Source organism: Mytilus californianus, unplaced genomic scaffold, assembly GCF_021869535.1.
Source record: "Mytilus californianus isolate M0D057914Y unplaced genomic scaffold, xbMytCali1.0.p SCAF_1, whole genome shotgun sequence".
Lineage (NCBI taxonomy): Eukaryota > Metazoa > Mollusca > Bivalvia > Mytilida > Mytilidae > Mytilus > Mytilus californianus.
Window position 1 is genome coordinate 13793456 of NW_026262581.1, and position 20889 is coordinate 13814344.

Consider the following 20889-nt stretch of genomic DNA (forward strand, 5'->3'; position numbering starts at 1 on the left):
CTATGAAGAGTGACAGTCTACTAACTATATCGGCAAAATTAGACTTTTTAATACATCTTGCCTTGCTGATCATTTATGTGATTTAATGTGTTTATTTATCTATTACAATTTAAATCAAATAAGGCATAACGGAAAAAAAATGTTTCTCTCTAAATATCATAGTTTTCATGGTAAAAGGCAAAAATAAAAAAAATGGTAAAATTTGTCATTTGTGGGCAATAACCCCTATAAGAATTTTTCTTACAGTTTTGACATATATGGACAATTGGTAGAGCTCATTATTCTGAAATTTTTTGCCCCTTTCAGATTTTCTCTATTTATAACGGTTCAAAAAATAATAGACAAAACTTGCATTTTACCCCTATGTTCTATAGCCATGTCAGCCATGTTGGTTGGTAGGCGGGGTATTCGGACACAATTTTTAAATAAGATATCCTAATGATGATTGTGGCCAAGTTTGCTTAAATTCGTTTCAGTAGTTTCTGAGGAGAAGATTTTTGTAAAAGATTACAAAAATTTACAAAAAATTGTTAAAAATTGACTATAAAGGGCAATAACTCCTTAAGGGGTCAATTTACCATTTTGGTCAAGTTGACTTATTTGTAGATCTTACTTTGCTGAACATTATTGCTGTTTACAGTTTATCTCTATCTGTAATAATATTCAAGATAATAACCAACAAGAGGCTGTCGTTTGACAGCAAACCAGATTTTCCTGCAGAGGTCGAACCCTGAACAGTTGACCAAGTATGGACACAACATTTAAGCTTAAAACAGCTCTGAATTTGGATTGTGATTGAATATTTAAAATAGATTATTATCTAATTAATAATGAAAAAGATATTTGCAAATCTGAAACCCCCAAACAGGATCATGTAAAAAACATTAACACACACAACAAAAATAAAATACCACATAACAACTGTGACATCTACCTTCATAACACACATGACTTAAAAAAATAGTTATAAAGAAATTTTGACAACTAATGACTAAAATTAATTGAACAGAATCCATATACTTATGTTATCATTACTGGTTCTTGGAATAAGTTTGAGTTATTTCCCTTTGAACAGAAATGGTTTAACTAATAAAGCAAACATAGTTCTCTAAAATTAGATATGATGTTACATAATGTATATATATTTTCAAATTATAATCAAATATAATTAATAGTTCCAAATATTTTTTCTTTCATTTGTCACAAACTAATATAGATCTGCAACTTATCTATCAATGTCAACAACTTTATCTACACAATGTAATGTAATGAAATATATCCTTTAATAAAAATAGATTATTATCTAATTAAAGGAGTTCACTTCATCAAAAAAAAAATTATATATAGCATTCAGAAAATTAGTTTATACAGAAAAACAAACAAGCCTACCACAAAATTCTTCAAACAATTTACCAAAGAAAAGAAAAAAAAATCCAAAATGTCATTTATCATTATAAATACAATGTCTTTTGAAAATCTTTTACATTTTTCCATTTGAACAGAAATGGAGCAATTAATAAGTATTGCATCGAAAGATTGAATTCTTGGGAAAGGGCTATAACTCAACGAGAAAAGCTAAAATCGTGAAAATTGCACTTGACCTTCATTTAGTCACAGGAAACAACATATCTAAATTTAAAAAAATTTCGTCAAAGCGTTTTTATGTTAATGAATGGACACTGTTTGGCAGCTGCCCGCCCGCCCTCAGTACATCCCCAAATTAATAAACCAATTTTTCCTTCGAAAATCCGGTTAAAAACTGCAAAATTTCCTTAAAAATACTAATTCAGGGGCAGCAACCCAACTACAGGTTGTCTGATTTGTCTGAAAATTTCAGGGCAGATAGATCTAAACCTGATGAACATTTTTATCCCGTCAGATTTGCTATAAATGCTTTAGTTTCAGAGATATAAGCCAAAATCTGCATTTTCCCTCTATGTTCTATTTTTAGCCATGTCTGCCATGTTGGTTGGCAGACTGGGTCGTTTTTTAAACTAGATACCCTAATGATAATTGTGGCCAAGTTTGGTTAAGTTTGGCCCAGTAGTTTTAGGGGAGAAATTTTTGTAAAAGTTAATGGACGACTACGGATGACAGACGATGGACGCCAAGTGATGAGAAAAGCTGACTTGGCCCATTGGGCCAGGTGAGCTAAAAATGGTAAAAATCGTCTTTCAAGGGCAATAACTCCTATCAGAGATCAATTGATGGTTGCAGTCATTTGAATTATTTGTAGGTTTTACTTTGCTGAACATTTTTGCCATGTAAAGTTTCTATCTATCTATCATAATTTCTGCCAAATATTTAAAAAAATGGTAAAAATCATCTTTCTAGGCCAATAACTCCTATAATGGATCACCTTACGAAATTGATCCTTAAACTTATTGGTAGGTCTTAATTTGCTGAATATAAAAATTGAATTATAATTTCCAGTCGATATGCACATCTACATAGAATGTCCTTATTATCTACAAAGTTTCATGCAATTCTGTTGTGTGGTTTCAGAGGAGTTGAGATGACAAACTGTTGCAATAGTATATTTAGGCCAAAATTTCTAAGTCCAAAAGGGGCATAACTCCTAGACAAAAAATTGAATCATAACTTCCTGTTGATATGCACATCTACATAGTATGTCCTTATTATCATAAAGTTTCATGAAATTCTATTGTGTGATGTAAGAGGAGTTGAGATGACAAGAACAGGACTGACAGACTGACGGACGGAAGGACTGACAGACAGACTGACAAACGGGTAAAAAATATACCCTACACAACTTCGTAAAAACTATATATACTCTGAAATTGGTAAATGAGTGAGATGAACTATTTTACTGTAGCATTGTTGCAGTTTGGATAATTGTTCCTTTTTGTAAAATGTCTGTGAGTTACTTCTGCAAGAATTAAACCACAGACCAAATGGAAATTACCAGTAAACTAGCGTGAATGAAAAAAAAAATAACGAACTACTTCATAAAATTTACTTAAAATTATAAATGTCAACAAACTCAGTACATACACCTGGACTTTGATTTTATCTGATCAATCTTTTCTTGTACATTAATTTTATTTGGGCACTTTTATTTACTGATATGATAGTTCAGAATGTTTTAATTGATAACAAATAAACATAACCTAAATACATATCAGGAACAGTGTACAAATGGTCTAGTTGCTCACGTAGTTACATTTATATTTGTTACAGCCTTCCACAAGTGTATAAGACTGTTTCAAATAAAGAATTCACAATAAATATATGGACTTACAACATAACTTATATATTATTTATACCAGGAACATATATATTGACATATTAGATATACTGTTCCCAGTTTATACTTAAGGTGGTACCTAACACTACAGGGAGATAACTCTGTAAAAATCAATTAAACGTTTTAATCACGTTGTATTGTTAAGGAAATATTAAGCTTCTCAATGATCAAAATTAGTGTTTGTCAAACTGCTATATAACCAGTGAAATTTTTCTGAAAAAGTGGTTGGTTCAAATTATTTGAAATTTTTATATTTTTGTCAAAGGGTCAAAGTAAACATTTTGTCAAAATTTTAGGAAAATTAAACGAGCCAAATTTATATTAATCAAGGTGTTGGGTACCACCTTAACATGAATATCAGACATAAAATGCATTCAAATTCGGGCCTGGTCAGAAACAAGATACCAGAAAGAAGTACATATTTAAAACAAAATAGTTCCTATGCATGGGTGTAACATTTCAAATATGAAGAATATTTTGGTAGTTATATGGTACCAAACGAAATATAAATAACTGGTGATCATTGTAAAACACTTTTTGACTGATAATAACAAAATTGCATTAAATTTTAAAAAAAAAGAAAAAAGGAGGGTATATTTTGCCTGTTTCTCTTATCTGAACCCTGTTAAGGCTGTTTTGGTACCTGTTCCAGGAACCAGAAGGCTCTTATATGAAATTAAAGCTGTGTTAATTTTTTTCAGCACAATACAACTTACAACTACAAGCTAAAGTAGTGCTTTGACATGAAATGACTGTCCTTTTATTTGAACTTAAGACGAAAGAGCTAGGAATGCTTGAAATTGAAGAAACTAGATATCATTGAGATGGGAGCCATCTCTGTGGGCCCCGCTGTGAATAATGTGTGGTAAAAAATTTGTATCTTTATCATTGGACATGGGGTTGTCCACTGAACCGAAGTTTATGACCTTGACCTTTGACCTAGGAAGTTGTACATAAATTATGACACACCCTCTGGTGTTGGTTTATATACATGTCAAGTATAAACTTTGAAATCATAACAGTTCTCAAGATATAGAGCGGACATGATCTTTACCATAGGACATGGGGTTGTCAACTAAAACCAAAGTTTTTGACCTTGACCTTTGAATTAGGAAGTTGTACATACATTATGACACACACTCTGGTGTTGGTTTATATACATGTCAAGTATAAACTTTGAAATCATAACGGTTCTCAAGATATAGAGCAGACACAATCTTTACCATAGGACATGGGGTTGTCAACTAAAACCAAAGTTTTTGACCTTGACCTTTGACCTAGGAAGTTGTACATACATGACACACCCTCTGGTGTTGGTTAATATACATGTCAAGTATAAACTTTGAAATCATAACGGTTCTCTAGATATAGAGCGGACACAATTTGTTACAGACGGACAGACAGACGGACAGACGGAGGGACGGAAGGACGGACTGATCACTATAGTAGGCAATGAGGCAGAAAATAAGTGGTGTGTGTCCATAATGTGAGACTGATGTAACAAAATTTAAATTGAATTATCTCCCTTTTAACAAAAAAATCTCTGCTTAAAAATAACTCAAATGTAATCCCCCATTACAAATGCATTATATGTATGTCTGATACCTAAGTCTTGAAAAAGAAACAAGAAAAATATAGGTCAAAGCGACTTAAATCTTACCGAACAGCATTGTGCAATACAAAGCAACTCCATTTTCAAGTTTTACATAACAGATCATGCTGATATATTAACAAAATATTTTATGAAATATGGACCAGAAAAAAAAACTTGATCAATTCAGGAATAAAATGCATAGGATACTGACCTAAATGATGTTTCTAACCATTGTTCAAAAGTCATACTGATAAATAAACATAATAATTTCTGAATTTACAGTATACATATTCCCGAAGGTTTCTGAAAAAGAATCCTAATGATAAAAACTTAACCAACATAGTAGGGCATACATCAATGATACAGTAACCCAACAACACAAGAAACAAAAAGAAATCTAGAGGCCAACTTATATTTGAAGCAGAAAATTTTCATTTGTATGTCATTGTAACTTAAATGTTGCTTTAATATAAAAGAGGACTATTGGTCTATTCCAGTAAAAGGTTGAAATACTACAAAAAAATTATTAACAAGTGGAGCTAGGAGCTATGAGCTATTGCTTATCAATGATGCTTCTGCTAAAGTTTAAGTATTAAGTAAACAGGAAGTTGGAGAGTGATGGATGTAAAAACTCATCACAGGTTATAGCATGCGCATATGAAGGTTGATTTCAAATTTCAGAAAGCTCTGATTTGTAGTTCCTGAGAAAAATATACTGTAAATTCAGAAATTACGTGCATTTATTATTCAATTGTTCAAGAATGGACAAAAATGGGAGATTAATTATTGCGATATCATGAAAATCTGCATACAGATATATGTAGCAGACATCAGAATGCGAGTTCTTATTATTGCGATTTTTACCCAGTCGCATTATTCGCATTAATAAAAACCTCGCAATAATTTCTGAAATTACAGTACCCAAATTTTATACATGGCCATTATGTGTATCAATATATCAGTATTCGTTAAACAGGAAGAGTGATGAATCAGAAAATTCACAGTGGAAATTGATATCCCTGATATTTTATTACTAATTGATTTTGACAAGGCTTTTGAATTAGCTAGAAGGTAATATAGAGTAGATTGTTACCCTAAGAAAACATTGTCAACCGAGGCAAAGCCAAGGTTGACAATGCTTTTTTGAGGGGTAACAATCTGCTTTATCAACATTTCAGCTACAATGTATGTGTTATTTAATTTATCATACTGAATGTTCTGTCATTATTGTCTTTTAAAAACATTGTAAACTGAAAATAATTTACTAGGACGTCATGTACATCACAACGCTACATTTATTCATGAGAAAAATAACAAAAGTGAAGCAAAATACAATTTTTTTAAATGTTGACAAGTCTATGAAAAAGGTCTGAGGCCAAAATGTAGAACTTGAGCAATGTCTTTGATATAATTCAAGCATTGTTCTTTAAATTGTCGATTTATTTTTGATTGGTCTGCAAGAGAGGGTGAAATTCAAAATATTGTCTCCCGCTGAGACATGGGATAGAGAAAATTGTCTTTCTTGTATCAACCAATTAAGATCTGGCATTTTAACGTGAAGTATAATAATATGTATTGGTCATTTCTCTCTAAGACACTTAAATATTTTAATTTTGGAGATCTAGATTCCAATATGAATTGGATGAAAACATTTTACAATGATATTTCATCATATATATGTCATATAGAACTGACAGACTTTTCCGAGTGAAAAAAGGCTAAAGATAAGGGGATCCTTTATGTCTCCTTATTCTTTTTTTCTGTGTGCAGACATACTAGGCATTTTAGTAGGAAATAGTGATGAGATAAAGGGTATTACAATAGATGATTCATCAGAGTTTATCTTGTCTCAATATGCAGACGACACATCACTTATTTTAGATGGTTCACTGGATGCATGCCTCTGTATGTTACAATTCTATGCTGAGATATCAGGACTTAAAATCAACTTAGACAAAGCAGATGTTAGATGGATATAGGTAGTAGGAAACGTAGTCAAAACAAAATATGTGTAAAAAGTAAAATAACAAAAATACAGAAACTCCAGGGAAAATTCAAATTCAAATGTGTAAAGTGGGGACTAAAGTGGGGTTCCAGTACCTTCACATTACTGGGTTTAACCTTTTTGCATCGATTTATATAGACTGATAAACCTAAATTATGCTCCTAAAATGCAAGAAGTAGAAAATATATTACAAAATGGTCAAAACAGTCAATTACCCCATTTGGGATAGAAGGTTATTTAGGTCAAATTCAAAGTGAATCAAATTATTAATACTTATGCAAAATATCAATTTTACAGAGTTGGCTTGTTTTGGAGCAATTAAGATATCAAACAAGAGGCGCCTAAGGGTCTAAATCACTCACTTGGTAAAGACATGCCATTTAGATACTAATTTTTACCTTTGTTGCAATCAGTTATGTTATTGTCGTAGATCATGTATTGCTGATCATTTCTGAAGTGCAAATTTTGCACCTATCTACTGTAGTTTTCCAGATAATTAAAAAACACAAAATTTTTGTAGTTGTTGTATAGCTAATCATTTTTCTATTTACAGTTTTTATCTATCTATTAGAATTGTAAAGATTGTTTGCAAAATTATAAAAAATTAGTCAAAAACTGTTTTAACAACTCCTATAAGGATTAATCCCATAGTTTCTGTCATATTGCCTTTTTAGTACATCTTGTATTGCTCATCATTTTTGCTGTTTACAGTTTTATCTATATTTTATATTCCTTGAGGTTAGTGGCAAAAACATGAAAATTCATCAAAAAATTATCATTTAAGAACCATATTTAACTCCTTAAGGAGTCTTCCAATAGTTTCGGTAGTATTTGCTTGTTTGTAGATATTGTATTGCTGATAATTTTTTATCTATCTGTTAAAGTTATTGAGATAATTGACAAAAACATCAAAAATCCTCATTTAAGGACCATTACTCCTTAAGGAGTCATCTGATGGTTTCAACTTTCAGTCATGTTGGTATTTTTGTAGGTTGTATTGCTGATCATTTTTGTACACAGTTTCTACTTATCTATAATAATATTCAGGATAAGTGGCAAAAACAGGAAATCGTCATTTAATGCTGATAACTCCTTCAAGAGATATCTGCTAATTATGGTGAAAATTTGAAGAAGGTTGATCTGGGCATTCTGAGCATTTTTTCCCACTGCTAAATATTCTCTTTCTATCATAATTTTCAGGATATAAGACAATTACTGCATTTTACCATTATATTCTAATTTTTCAGCCATGGCAAATGATGGCCACCATTCCTACAAAATATAAGAGGTTTTGTGTAAAAAGGTCTCAGAGGAGTTGTGTTCAAAAGATGTTGTTTTTACAATACTCCAACAAATGGTCAAAGTTCAATAACTCCTGTACTACATGATGGCAAAAAGTAGAACCAACAATGAGAGCATTCTATAAAACGTTCTCCGAGGAATTGCGTCCACAAGGTGTTATTGTCACAATACTGAAGAAAGGGGTCAAAGTCCCATAACACCCATAAAAATGATAAAATCAAAAGTCGTTAAAGGTTGTATAATATGGTCAACTACCCATGATGGCAAACAATGGTTGTAAGTATGAGAGCTTTTTGTCAAATGGTCTCAAAGGAATGTGTTAACAAGGTGTTATTCAATATTGTCACAATATTTTTACTCCAAAAAAATAGTCAAAGTCCCATTAGGGAGCTACCATTTGATATTTATGGGGGGCTAGGATGAAAAATTTTGTCCTGCATTTTTTTTTAGTTGTAATCTCTGTCCTGCTTTTTTATTTTTTACTCTGTTCGGTCCTGCCTTTTTTTTTTTAAAGTTTATCCTGACTTTTTTTTACCTAAATCGTCATCCTGACTTTTTTTTTTTGCAAGTGTCTCATCCTGCCTTTTTTTTTCTCAAAACTCCTGTCCTGCCTATTTTTTTCAAATTTCATCCTAGCCCCCCCATAAAAATCACATGGTAGCTCCCTTACCTTGTTTTACATGGTTCAATCAAAATGGCAGTATCATATGGTCAACTACAGATGATGGCAAACAATCCTACCAATATAAGAGATTTCTATCAGATGGTCTCAGAGGAGTTGCCTTCACATGGTGTTTTGTCACAATACTTCAAAAATGTCCAATAACTACATGTACAGTGTACCATAAAAAATGTCAAACAAACTGATGATTTAGCATGATAACGAAAATATGACGACAAATAATCCAACAACTGTAAAAGCTTTATGTCAAACAGTGTCTGGGTATCGATGTATTTGGACGGACAGACAGAGACCATAACATATATCCCAAATATATTTCAAACTATAGATGAACCAAGAAAAAGTTTACAGTTTTATTTGTGTTGCATATTATTTTGCATGTTGGGGCATGAAAAGAGTTTGCAGTTGTTATGTCGGTGGTGCAAGCAGTTTTTAGTGGGATTGAATGTGCGCATACTGCATTTTATTTTTCATATCATAGATTAGGGCAAGTTTTTACGCCTAGCTTCAGCAAGAATGAAGTTGAATTCCAAGTTGGGAAAATTAATGGGTCTTTATTCAGCGATATTAAACTCTTTTTCCTTAGTAGTGTTTCTAGTGGGGCAAGTTGGCAGGTCTTTATTCAAAAGTGAAAAAAAAAAGAGTCAATTAGTGGTCCGACTTTGCAGGTCTTTAATCAGCAGAATTAAAGTTCTTTTCATTAGTGAGGCAAGTTGGTAGGTCTTTATTCAGCTGGATTTAATTGCCTTTCATTAGTGGGGTGAATTTCAGGTCTTTATTCAGCAGAAATAAACTCCTTTTCATCAGTGGAGCAAGTTGGTTGACATGAGTATGGAAAGTTTAACAAAAGTGGGGCAAGTTTGTAGAAAGTTGGGGCAATTAGGTAGTTGGGTGAGTTGATTTGCTTTCCTTTACGCTGTAAGAGTTATATGACAGCAGCACTTTTATATAGAGTTGGGACATTCACAATTATCCTTGTGTGATATGTTTTTCATACTATTACAATTTTCACTGCTTACGGTTTCCACTGTTGAGTTTACATTCATGTTTGAATTGGATTTTAAAACCATGTTCTGTCGAATGTGTTGATGTGCTTAGATTTAAATGTATTTGCCAGCGGCTTACTGCATATTTTTACTTTTTCCGATCTTTACGATTTTCATATTTCATAAAAATGGTGTCATATGTTTTCGTATGAAGTAAAAATAGGATCAATATGCAGAATTTCCCAAAATTTTGTTAAATTAAAAAAAATCTCCTGCCCTTAATAATATAATTTTGAGGACAAATTTGTGCCTTCATTACACTTTCTTCATAAGGTTCTACAAGGAGAGAAATATATATAAAATATAACAACCAAACACACAACCAAACACAGAAAGCTAGCTGTTTTCATCTCTATGTCATGTTCCCTTCACGAATGGCTGCACCCATGCATGTAACTCTATTTATTAGTACATTGTAACCTTTAAAAGCCGCTTCAAATACGCTTGGTATTTATCGCATTGAATTGATGTTGCCGTTCCAAATATAGAAACAGGAAGACATATTACAGTGTTCGTTAGTCTAAATTAATAATTATGACGTCTTGAAAGGCTATTTTATTTTTTTATTTATTTGCTGTGCAGGAAGGCATCACAGCAATACAATACATTATTGTCTCGTGATATCAGAGATATATATACACATATATTTATGTCTCTGGTGATATATATCCCACATTTCCTTTTGTTCATACATTTTGTACCCATTACAAATCAATTGATAACCCAAATAAAAAATGTTTGGCTTCATTGTGAATGGAAATTTATTTACAAATTAGTCTGATTAAAATAACACTTGAAACCACATGGACTTGGTTAGCAGATTAAAAAAAAAATTAATCCTTAGACCACAAATATACGTTGATAGTGGGGCTTCCAATGGATAGAAACAAGTGCCTGTGCCTAAAATAGACCTAGGATTTTTCAGTCGACGGATATGGATAGTAAACTGCACATTGCTAGAAACAGAGAAATATTGATGCCATCGTTAAATATGTAAATAAAGTAATACAATGTCAAATCAGGAACATATAAATAGATATACTGTTCCCAGGTCAAATAAACAGAAAATACTAAAAAAAAAAAGTTAAAAATATTTGATTAATTTTTTTTAATCTGCTAACCCAGTCCTAGTCCAGATAATTATGACGTCTTGAAAGGCTATTCTAATTGAAGGCGTTACAGCAAAACATTAAAATAGCCTTTGAAGACGTCATAATTATTTCGACTAACCGAGTCCCTGTGCTTGAAACATGAACATGGTGAAGTCATGATCCTGGGTCGTGTGACTTAGATAGTAATTTTGTTTTGCTTGGTTGTATATGCAACCTGTAAATTCTTCTGATTGTATTACTGGGAGATGAAATTCTCTTCTCCTCTTCTCAACAAATTTGACAGCATTCAACAACAAGTTTTGTACTTTCACCAGTTCTATCATTTTACTTTTTGGTGCAGAAGTCGATCCATGCGGATGCTTTTGGACTTTTTCCTCGATTTGAAAGAAAAATGATAATTTCTCGCCACTAATTCCACGACCCGGATATAGAAACTTCGGTCGAATAGTTCAGAGTGTACAAAATGAAACTTAAAAATATTGCACTTTTTATTTGTTAAATCGCAATGACAAGTTTAAGTGCTGAACTGAATAGGTTTTGTGAGTTTTCAAAAAGAACCAAGCAAATTTTAGATGAGACTAAGAGCTGTTTTGATGACATTAACGAATCAGGAAACTCAGAACTTGGTAACTATAAATTATCTTTTTGTTACAATCTTATAAATTTCTGTTATGATAGCTGAATTTAACAATGTACTTTGAAATATAATATGAGACAGGTGCTACCTGATGAGCTTCAAGGGGTTATATATTTGAGTACGAATTTTATTTTTACTGTCTTTGATAGTGCATGTCATCATACTTTTCGGACACCCAAAAGGTTTTAATCCCTGGCTACAATACACCTAATCGCTATTTATTCCATTCCGGATAAGTTCTAAAATTACACAACTTTTTCATCCAGTTGACGCTATCTGGGACCCTGTTTAAACAATGCACCATGCCTGATACTTTTTAATGAGACCTGTTTAAAACATCGTAAATACTTCAAACACAATATTATTTTTGACTTTAATTTGAGTTTGGAAAAAGTGGATCATAATCTATCAAAGTTTTCTATTGATTGCTTTCTAAATTTTTCCCTCCCTCAGCTCGTTACTGATGACCTTTGTTTGCGGCCTGTTGACCCAAACAGGAAGTTGTCTAAATGACTGTTTTTTTCCGGATTGGACTAAATAGCGATAAGGTGTATAGGTTGTGTCTGTGTATTTATACTAACATGTATAATCTGTATAGGAAAAGGACCCTCACAGAGTGGCAATTGTCTTGAAAAATACAACAACCAAACGTAAAATATGTTGTCAATACAAAATCGAGAATCTTCATATCAATAGGCCATTTCACAGTTAATGCAGCCATAATGAATAGGGGCAGATTTTTTGGAAAGAGGTGGAAATATTATGAAAGTGCGGGAAATCCTTGCTCTTACTCCTTAATGCCGTGTGCTCAGGGGAGAAGCTGCAAATATCAATTTTACAGTCTTTCGTTTGACCTGGCAGGGGTTCGAACCCACCTCTTCCCCCACTTTAGGCAAACATGTACATTTACTACAGAACCACTGAGGCGATTTAGAGTTTAGAATTCTGAATACTTGTATAAAAGGGAAGTGAAGTCAAATATTTGAAACCATCTCCTTCCTATTCTTCAGAATACATGTTTGCAGATTTTTTATTTCTTTCTCTCTTTTTTGTTTTTATACGCCCGTTTACGGGACGTATTGTTATGGTATACCGTTGTCTGTCCATCCATCCATCCGTCGTCCACATGTTTAACAATAACTCAAAAACGCTTTAACCAATGTGCATGAAACATTGGTGAATTGTTTATATATCTATTGACGTGAGCTCCCTTTCATTTTTTATAAATTTCAGAGTTATGGGGTGTTATTCATTAAAAAAGGGGGATTTTCCAGTTTTCGGACAATAACTCAAAAATGCTTGAAGCAGTTTCCCTGAAACTTTGATGAATTTTTTATATCTGTTGACGTGAGCTGCCTTTTGAATTTTATAAATTTTAGATTTTAGGTTTCCGAGTTATGGGGTTTAATTCATTAAAAAAGGGGTGATTTTTCAGTTTTCAGACAATAACTCAAAAATGCTTTAAGCTGCTTTCATGAAACTTTGACGAATTATTTATATCTATTGAAATGAGCTGCATTTCGATTTATATAAATTTTAGATCTTATGTTTCCGAGTTATGGGGTTTTATTCATCATGTTCATCAAAAAAGGGGGATTTTGCTGTTTTCGGACAATAACTCCAAAAGGACTTTGAACAGTTTTCATGAAACTTTGGTGACTGCTTTATTTCTATTGACGTGAGCTCCCTTTAGTTCTTTTATAAATTTCTGATATGACATTTAGGAGTTATGGAATGTTATTCTTTGAAAAAACGACGGGCATATCATACGCTCATGGCGCAGCTGTTTATTGGTTTAAAATTTAGTGAGGCAGTTTCCACACTGCCTCAATGGAAGCTCTGCTGGTAGATCCCAGCTAACATAGTAACAACTTGTAGACTAGATAGATAATTTGACATGCAGATATGTTGCAAAATTATTCAAAATCTTGTAGTTAGTGTTGTCATGACACATTAAGACAACCATAACATCCTGTTTTCCCTCCAGCCCGGTTTCCTAAATAAAGATCTTGTGAAACTCAACTTCTGAAATTTATAGACATGATAGATGTTGTCACTAAAATGTTAAAAAATGAAAGCAAACAAATGTACTAATATTGGATTTTTATAAAGCTTTCAATAAAGTCAGTCATTATTTATTCAATGTTACTATCGGGATACAGGGTAAAATAAATGCATGCATACAGGGCTTCTTATCACATTGCACCTAAGCATTTATCCTAGAGTTTGAGACTTCAGACTATGTCCCTGTTAATTCATGAGTGCCTGTTTACCAAAAATGTATTTCTTTTCACTTCATTTAAAGAATGAGGTAAAGACTATGTCACAATGATGTATATAGATATAGGAAGATGTGGTATGAGTGCCAATGAGACAACTCTCCATCCAAGTTACAATTTATAAAAGTAAACCATTATAGGTCAAGGTACGGCCTTCAACATGGAGCATTGGCTCACACCGAACAGCAAGCTATAAAGGGCCCCAAAAAATTACTAGTGTAAAACCATTCAAACGGAAAAAACCAACGGTCTAATCTATATAAAAACAAGAAACAAGAAACATGTATGAACTACATAAACAGAGGACAACTACTGTAATCAGATTCCTGACTTAGGACAGGTGCAAACATTTGCAGCGGGATTAAACGTTTTAATGGTACCAAACCTTCTCCCTTTTCTGAAACAATAGTATAACATCACAACATAGAAAAACACACTATAAAATATCAATTGGAAGGCTTAACTCAATCAAAAAACATAAATTAACACACAATGAATGATAAATTTGATCTGTGACACGTGAGTGCATGTATACTAGATCCATTAGATTTACAAATTTTTTATTTCAACAAATAGCTACACTTTTTGCTTTGCAGTAGCTCCTTCTGTGATGGCTTTCATCATTTATTTCCAGTGAACCAATGGTCAATATAATGACTTTTTTTTGTTATTGTTGACTTTGCCAGTTTCCTTTTCTAAATGTGTTAATTCTATGGGACTATACAACTATGTCCTATATTTATATACATTTCATGAGATACAATTGTCAATTTCATGTATTTTAAGGGTCACTGTTTAAAGCAGAACTATTACGAGAAGAGGAACAAGAGATTTTAGATATTGCACAAAGACCACCAGGAATTGTGATATTGGGACAAAATTCTTATTCAAAGTTCAGGATTGTAAATGAAATATTCAACAATGGGATATTCCCAGTCATTAACTCTGCAGTGCATGATGACTTACCATTTCGTATGGTTAGATTTAGACATGGCGAGAGTCTCTCTTACAGCCTAGCACTGCCAGACGACTATGAAATTGTTGATCACTTAGACGCATATAGAGACCAATCCAAAACTGTACCACTAAAGGATTTACAAATTCATTCTGCCAACAAGGCATCAGATTCAGCCATTTTGGAAATTTCTTATAATCATGTTATACTCAGACAGGGGGCTCAGATTATTGTTGCACCTTCCCTTGGAGAAATCAGCAAAGTCTATAAGACATGTACAGAGAGTGTTTCTCCGATTCTGGTTTATTCTTTTTCAGATGATTTTTCAGACGAGGTTAGTTTATATTTAATTATAGATGAAGTTCTGTGACTTTTGTTAACATACCAGTAAATAAATCATGTACTATTCTAGAAGTTTTCATCAATTCAAAAATTTTGTTTTGGATAGAAACTAACAATTTTAGATAAAGTACACAAATGTACATATATACACATATACTGTGACTTATGTTAACATCACAGTGAATGATACATGTCCAATTTTAGATGTTCACTATAATTTGCAAATTTTGTTGTGACACTTACATGACTTAACATGCTAAATATACATGATATATGATGGATTTTTTTATGAAATTTAACATCAAAGAGGATTATATAAAATTTGATGTGATTAAATGGCTTATTTTCTAGACTAATTGGTTTAAACATTTATTCGTCATCATTACAAATATATCACTATAATAATAGTACAAAGGACAAGCTGTACATAGCACATATTATTCTGTTTCCTTGAAATAGCAACTCCATTTAATGTTTTTATAAACATAGCATGCAATGGTATGGAACAGGAATAAATAATAATTACATAACAATGAGAGGGGGCGGGGAATGAAAATAATGGAAATAATAAAAAAAATCAGCAAAAGGAAAAATATTACTCTTTAAAAATACATGTACTATACAAATGTTCAGATGAAATACAACTTTGTCAAAATAGTAAATAACAATTTACCTTTTAACTCTCTTGAATTTTAGTAAGAATTTTTGTACTTTTTCAAAAATGTCCTTGTTCTGGTCTATACCACATGTACCAGATTGGATCATTTTGTAGTCGAAAATATTTTTTTTTTCCCCGAATGAAATGAAAGCTGAACCATAAAGTCATACATGCTTGTAGAAGAGGGCAATTGAGAATTCTTCATACTTTATTTAAATTTATAAACACTATTTATTTAGTGTGTCAAAATGGGATACAAGTACATGGATCTTTTACTGAATGAGAATATCAATGCATTGGTTCATTGTCAAGATGACTTTGTAACCTTTATTAATTTTTATACGACCGCAAAATATTTTTTGTATTTGTATAATGCTATCATGTTTATATCATATTATTATGATGGATCATCAAGGTTTATCTATTGATAATTACGCTTTAAGAAATTTTAACACAAGCTTTTTCATCAGTATACATGTACAAATGTAGAACAGCACTTAACTTAAGCTAATTTCTATTTTTCATTTTAAAAAAGTGAAGTATTTTCAAGCATTGTGAATCGTTTGTTGAATAAGCAGGAAATAAAGTTTAATATGTCAGGACATCTGGTTAAACATAAGCACGATAAGAACGCTTTGACATGTTTGAGACAAAAATAAATCTGAAAATGACATTTGATAGAAATTTCAAGTCGTATTTATACATTCTTTTTGATATGTAACATAAAACATTGTCATTGTGAAATGAAGGATACTATGTAAATAACACATAGCTGAGAGGGTGATAGAGCAGATTGTTACCCCAAGAAAGCATTGTCAACTGAGGCGAAGCCATGGTTGACAATGTCTTTTCGAGGGGTAACAATCTGCTCTATCACCCCCTCAGATATGTGTTATTTAATTTATTATACTGAATGTTCTGTTATAACTGTCTATTAAATTTCAAATTCAAAGTAATAAACTATGTCGTCTTGTACATACCAATCATCTGTATTTATTGAAGCACACACTTGAGTAAGCGTCTCCATGAAGGGTAATAGAGTATTTGCCATGGGATACAGTAAATTGTCTCCCTCGTATTAACCAATCAAAATCTGGCATTTTGACATGAAGTATGATAAATGCAGTTGCCTTTTTGCATGATCATCTGAACTAGGTTCTATTTTATCAAACTATTTAACTAGAGTAACCAAAATGCAATCGAAAAGTAATTGATGATTACATAATATTTTTTGCTGTAATTTATTTAACTTCTCATCCTTTTTCTAAAAAAGTTCATCAGAAGATACCAAGACCTTGTTGATAAATATTCCATATCAACTTGACAAATAATCAAGATAATACATGATGGTCTTGAAGTATAGATTCTAGGTACTGACGTTGTTTATCATTTTAATTAGGTGTTATAATGTTCTTTTTATTTGTCTTTGTAAATTATTAACCTTTACTGTTTTGTCCATTTTTTGTAATATTCTTTTGGCGTGGCTCGGTACTTATGCATCCCGCCAATGTGCTGTTGTGCTGTGGTCTTTTTTGTATTTTGTCTTTCATTTTTGCTTATGTGCTTTGTCTATATGCCATTTTGTTTTTCTTTGTTGACATATTTGTTTGTTTTTATAGTGATTAAGATTATAACACAATGTTGACTGCTGTACCCCTATTTTTGACATTTTTTACCTATTATGTCTGTTCGTTTTGTTCACACATTGTTGTCAATATAATGGAATTTTATACAACTGTCTTACAAGTGAGAGGTTTAGCTAGCTATAAAACCAGGTTTAATCCACCATTTTTTACATAAGGAAATGCCTGTACCAAGTCAGGAATATTACAGTTGTTTTCCATTCGTTTGATGTGTTTGAGCTTTTGATTTTGCCATTTGATAAGGGACTTTTCGATTTGAATTTTCCGTGGATTTCGGTATTTTTGTTATTTTTGTTTTCATTAAAGTACAAATACATGTAATCGAAAATTTTGATGATTACAGATTACTGTCAATTACTTGGAAAAATGTAATCATTTACAATCGATTACGATTACCCTACATCTGATAAGTACACGGCAAGTATTAAGAAAAATACTACATACTGACAACCCTATAGATGCATATAAAGCAGGAAGGCCAACAAGAAAATGTGCTGTAGTCCTGACTTTGCACAGGCACATTTATTGATGGGTTAAACATGTTAAACCTTAAACTTTAACTAAGAATTCATGTAAGATATTATCAAACAAGTAAGGACTAACGAAAATCAAAGAAATGGAAGATGTGTATTGTGATTCCTTTAATTATTTGTTTTTATTTTGATATACAGGAGATTGAGACTCTACAAAATCTACAAGAAATATCCCAGTATGAATCTGTATGCTTTATACGTGTTCCTAAATGTAAGCAATATTTGACGAATGGAGAAAGCCCAAATAACAACTCAACAAATTTAACAACAGACAGTGAGAAGGACAATGTATCTAGTTCACCATCAAGGAAGATAGAAAAAACTTTAGATAAAGTTAATGGCAATTCACGACTACAAAGTCATTCAAAGAATAAAATTACCATTCTAAAGAATACCAAAGTTTACGAACAGCTATGTGATTTAGGCTACTTAAATGAGAATCCTACATGTCGGAACACAAGACGATCATTTTTGTCTGACTATTATGAAACGGAGAGTGATTTAATTGACAATTTTGAAAGCCATTCTTATCGTTTTAATATGTTTGTGCAGCAGACTTTACAGAGATACTTAGTAAATTCCTCTACAGTTTTGAATAACTCTCATTCACGGTGTTTAAGTATGTTTATTATGTCTGCTTTTGATATGGCAAGAGACATGCTAATTACACCAAAGAAACTGATGTTTGCTCGAGAAAAAGAAGTTGAACTGTATAAATCTTTGATGAGAATAAGTGTGGCCAAAACAAATGAGATCAGAGAAATGATTGGATCTACAATAGCAGAAAATCAAAATATGTTGGTGCAAAAAGCTGCTGATTATGAATTTCTAGGTAGGTTTTTATTTTTGAATAGAAATATAGATCTATGTATGCATGACGTTAAAAAAACCAATACACATATGAATAAAGATGCTGTGTAACTGAGAGTAATCTTAAATCTGTACTTTCTGTAAGTTCTTTTGTAGTTGTTTTTTGTATGTTGAGTGTTCATCTGATGAGTCAGGCTGTTTGAACTGATTTTTGTCAAGCCTGCGATTTCGTCACAGAAAGCTTGACATAGGGATAGTGATCCGCCAGCAATGGCAGGGTTAACTAACTTCTTAAAAGCTTAATATTTCAGAAGGTAGAAGACCTGGATGCTGCATACTTTGTATGTAGATGCCTTATGGTATGAAGTTTCCATCTGTCATATGTCCATTGTCCATGGCCTCAATTTCATGGTTCAGTGACTACTTGAAAAAAAAGTTAAGATTTTTATAATGTTAATTTCTGTCTTATTATGAGTAGTAGGAGAACTATATTTGGTATGTGCGTACCTTGCAAGGTCCTCATGCTTGTCAGACAGTTTTCACTTGACTTCGACCTCATTTCATGGATCAGTGAACAAGGTTAAGTTTTCGTGGTCAAGTCCATATCTCAGATACTATAAGCAAACTGTCTACTATAATTGGTGTATGTAATGATTGTAAGTTGTACATTTGTACATGTCCAACTGGCAGGTGACATCTGCCCTTGACCTCAATTTCATGGGTCAGTGGTAAAAGTTAAGTTTTTGTGTTTTGGTCTGTATTTCTAATACTGTATGCAATAGGTCAACTATATTTGGTGTATGGAAATATTTGACGTTGTACACGTCAGTCTGGCAGGTTTTATTTGATATTGACCTCATTTTCACAGTTCATTGCTCAATGTTAAGTACTTGTGTTTTGGTCTGTTTTTCTAATACTGTATGCAATAGGTCAACTATATTTAGTGTATGGAAATATTTTACGATGTACTTGTCAGTCTGGCAGGTTTTATAAATTAAATTTGACCTCGACCTCATTTTCATTGTTCATTGCTTAATGTTAAGTTTTTGTGTTTTGGTCCGTTTTTTGTCTCGCCTTGACAGAGTCAAAAAGCGAGACATAGGTATGCTGTTTCCAGCGGCGGCGGCGGCGTCAACAATGTATTAGTTTGTGATTAGGTCTAGTTCATGATGAACCACTAGTGGTAGGTCAATGATATTTGGTATGCAGTTGTATTAGCATTGGCACATCTCATTTCCATGGAGAATATTTGGCCCCGCCCCCTCAGTCATGATCTATTTACTTTGAAACTTTTCATAGTTTACATGTATTAGTTTGTGATTAGGTCAATTTATGGGGAACCACTAATGGTAGGTCAATGATATTTGGTATGCAGTTGTATAAGCATTGGCATATCTCATTTCCATGGAGAATATTTGGCCCCGCCCCCTCAGTCATGATCTATTTACTTTGAAACTTTTGCTTAGTTTACATGTATTAGTTTGTGATATACAAATCCTTGACGAAAACAATATTTTTTTCACCACTCTCAATTTTTTTGCACCAACTTTCACAAACATATTTATGACTCATCAGCCTCTTTAACATTTAGTTTCAGTCATGTCAGTCTGTGATGAAATTTTTTAAAATTTAGATATCTTTATCAAACCATCATGGTATTTTATAAAAATTTGAAAAGAAGCTTATTCCTAATCAAGGGATAGCATCTGGAGCAAAATTTTGACAGCCTTTTTTGTTATTCATTTTTGTCGAGCCTGCAACTTGTGTCGCAGAAAACTCAACATAGGGGTAGTGGTCCGGCGGCGGCAACAGCGGCTTTAACTAACTATTTAAAAGCTTTATATTTTAGATGCCTTATGTTATGAAGTTTCGGTCTGTCATATGACCATTGTCCTTGACCTCATTTACATGGTTGAGTAACTACTTGAAAAAAAAGTTAAGATTTTTTGTAATGTTAATTTCTCTCTTATTATGAGTAATAGGATAACTATATTAAGTATGTGCTTACCTTGCAAGGTCCTCA

The 20889-nt window shown here is 32.4% G+C and overlaps 2 protein-coding genes across 3 annotated transcripts in view; one reads left to right on the forward strand and one right to left on the reverse strand.

Annotated features, from left to right (window-relative positions):
• Nucleotides 1-11376, reverse strand: part of LOC127706834 (protein pigeon-like) — a 92725-nt gene extending 81349 nt beyond the window's left edge. Inside the window, exon 1 of the mRNA XM_052211579.1 lies at nt 11224-11376. Within this exon, the coding sequence (XP_052067539.1) occupies nt 11224-11332 (109 nt within the window). The 5' untranslated portion in view covers nt 11333-11376. The remainder of the gene's footprint in view (nt 1-11223) is intronic.
• Nucleotides 11377-11443: 67 nt separating this feature from the next.
• The window catches only part of LOC127707067 (dual serine/threonine and tyrosine protein kinase-like), a 51607-nt gene continuing 42161 nt past the window's right edge, over nt 11444-20889 (forward strand). For both annotated transcript variants that reach the window (XM_052211793.1, XM_052211784.1), the window contains exons 1-3: nt 11444-11635; nt 14712-15214; nt 18195-18888. In XM_052211793.1, coding sequence (XP_052067753.1) covers nt 11515-11635; nt 14712-15214; nt 18195-18888 — 1318 coding nt within the window. In that variant the 5' untranslated portion in view covers nt 11444-11514. The remainder of the gene's footprint in view (nt 11636-14711; nt 15215-18194; nt 18889-20889) is intronic.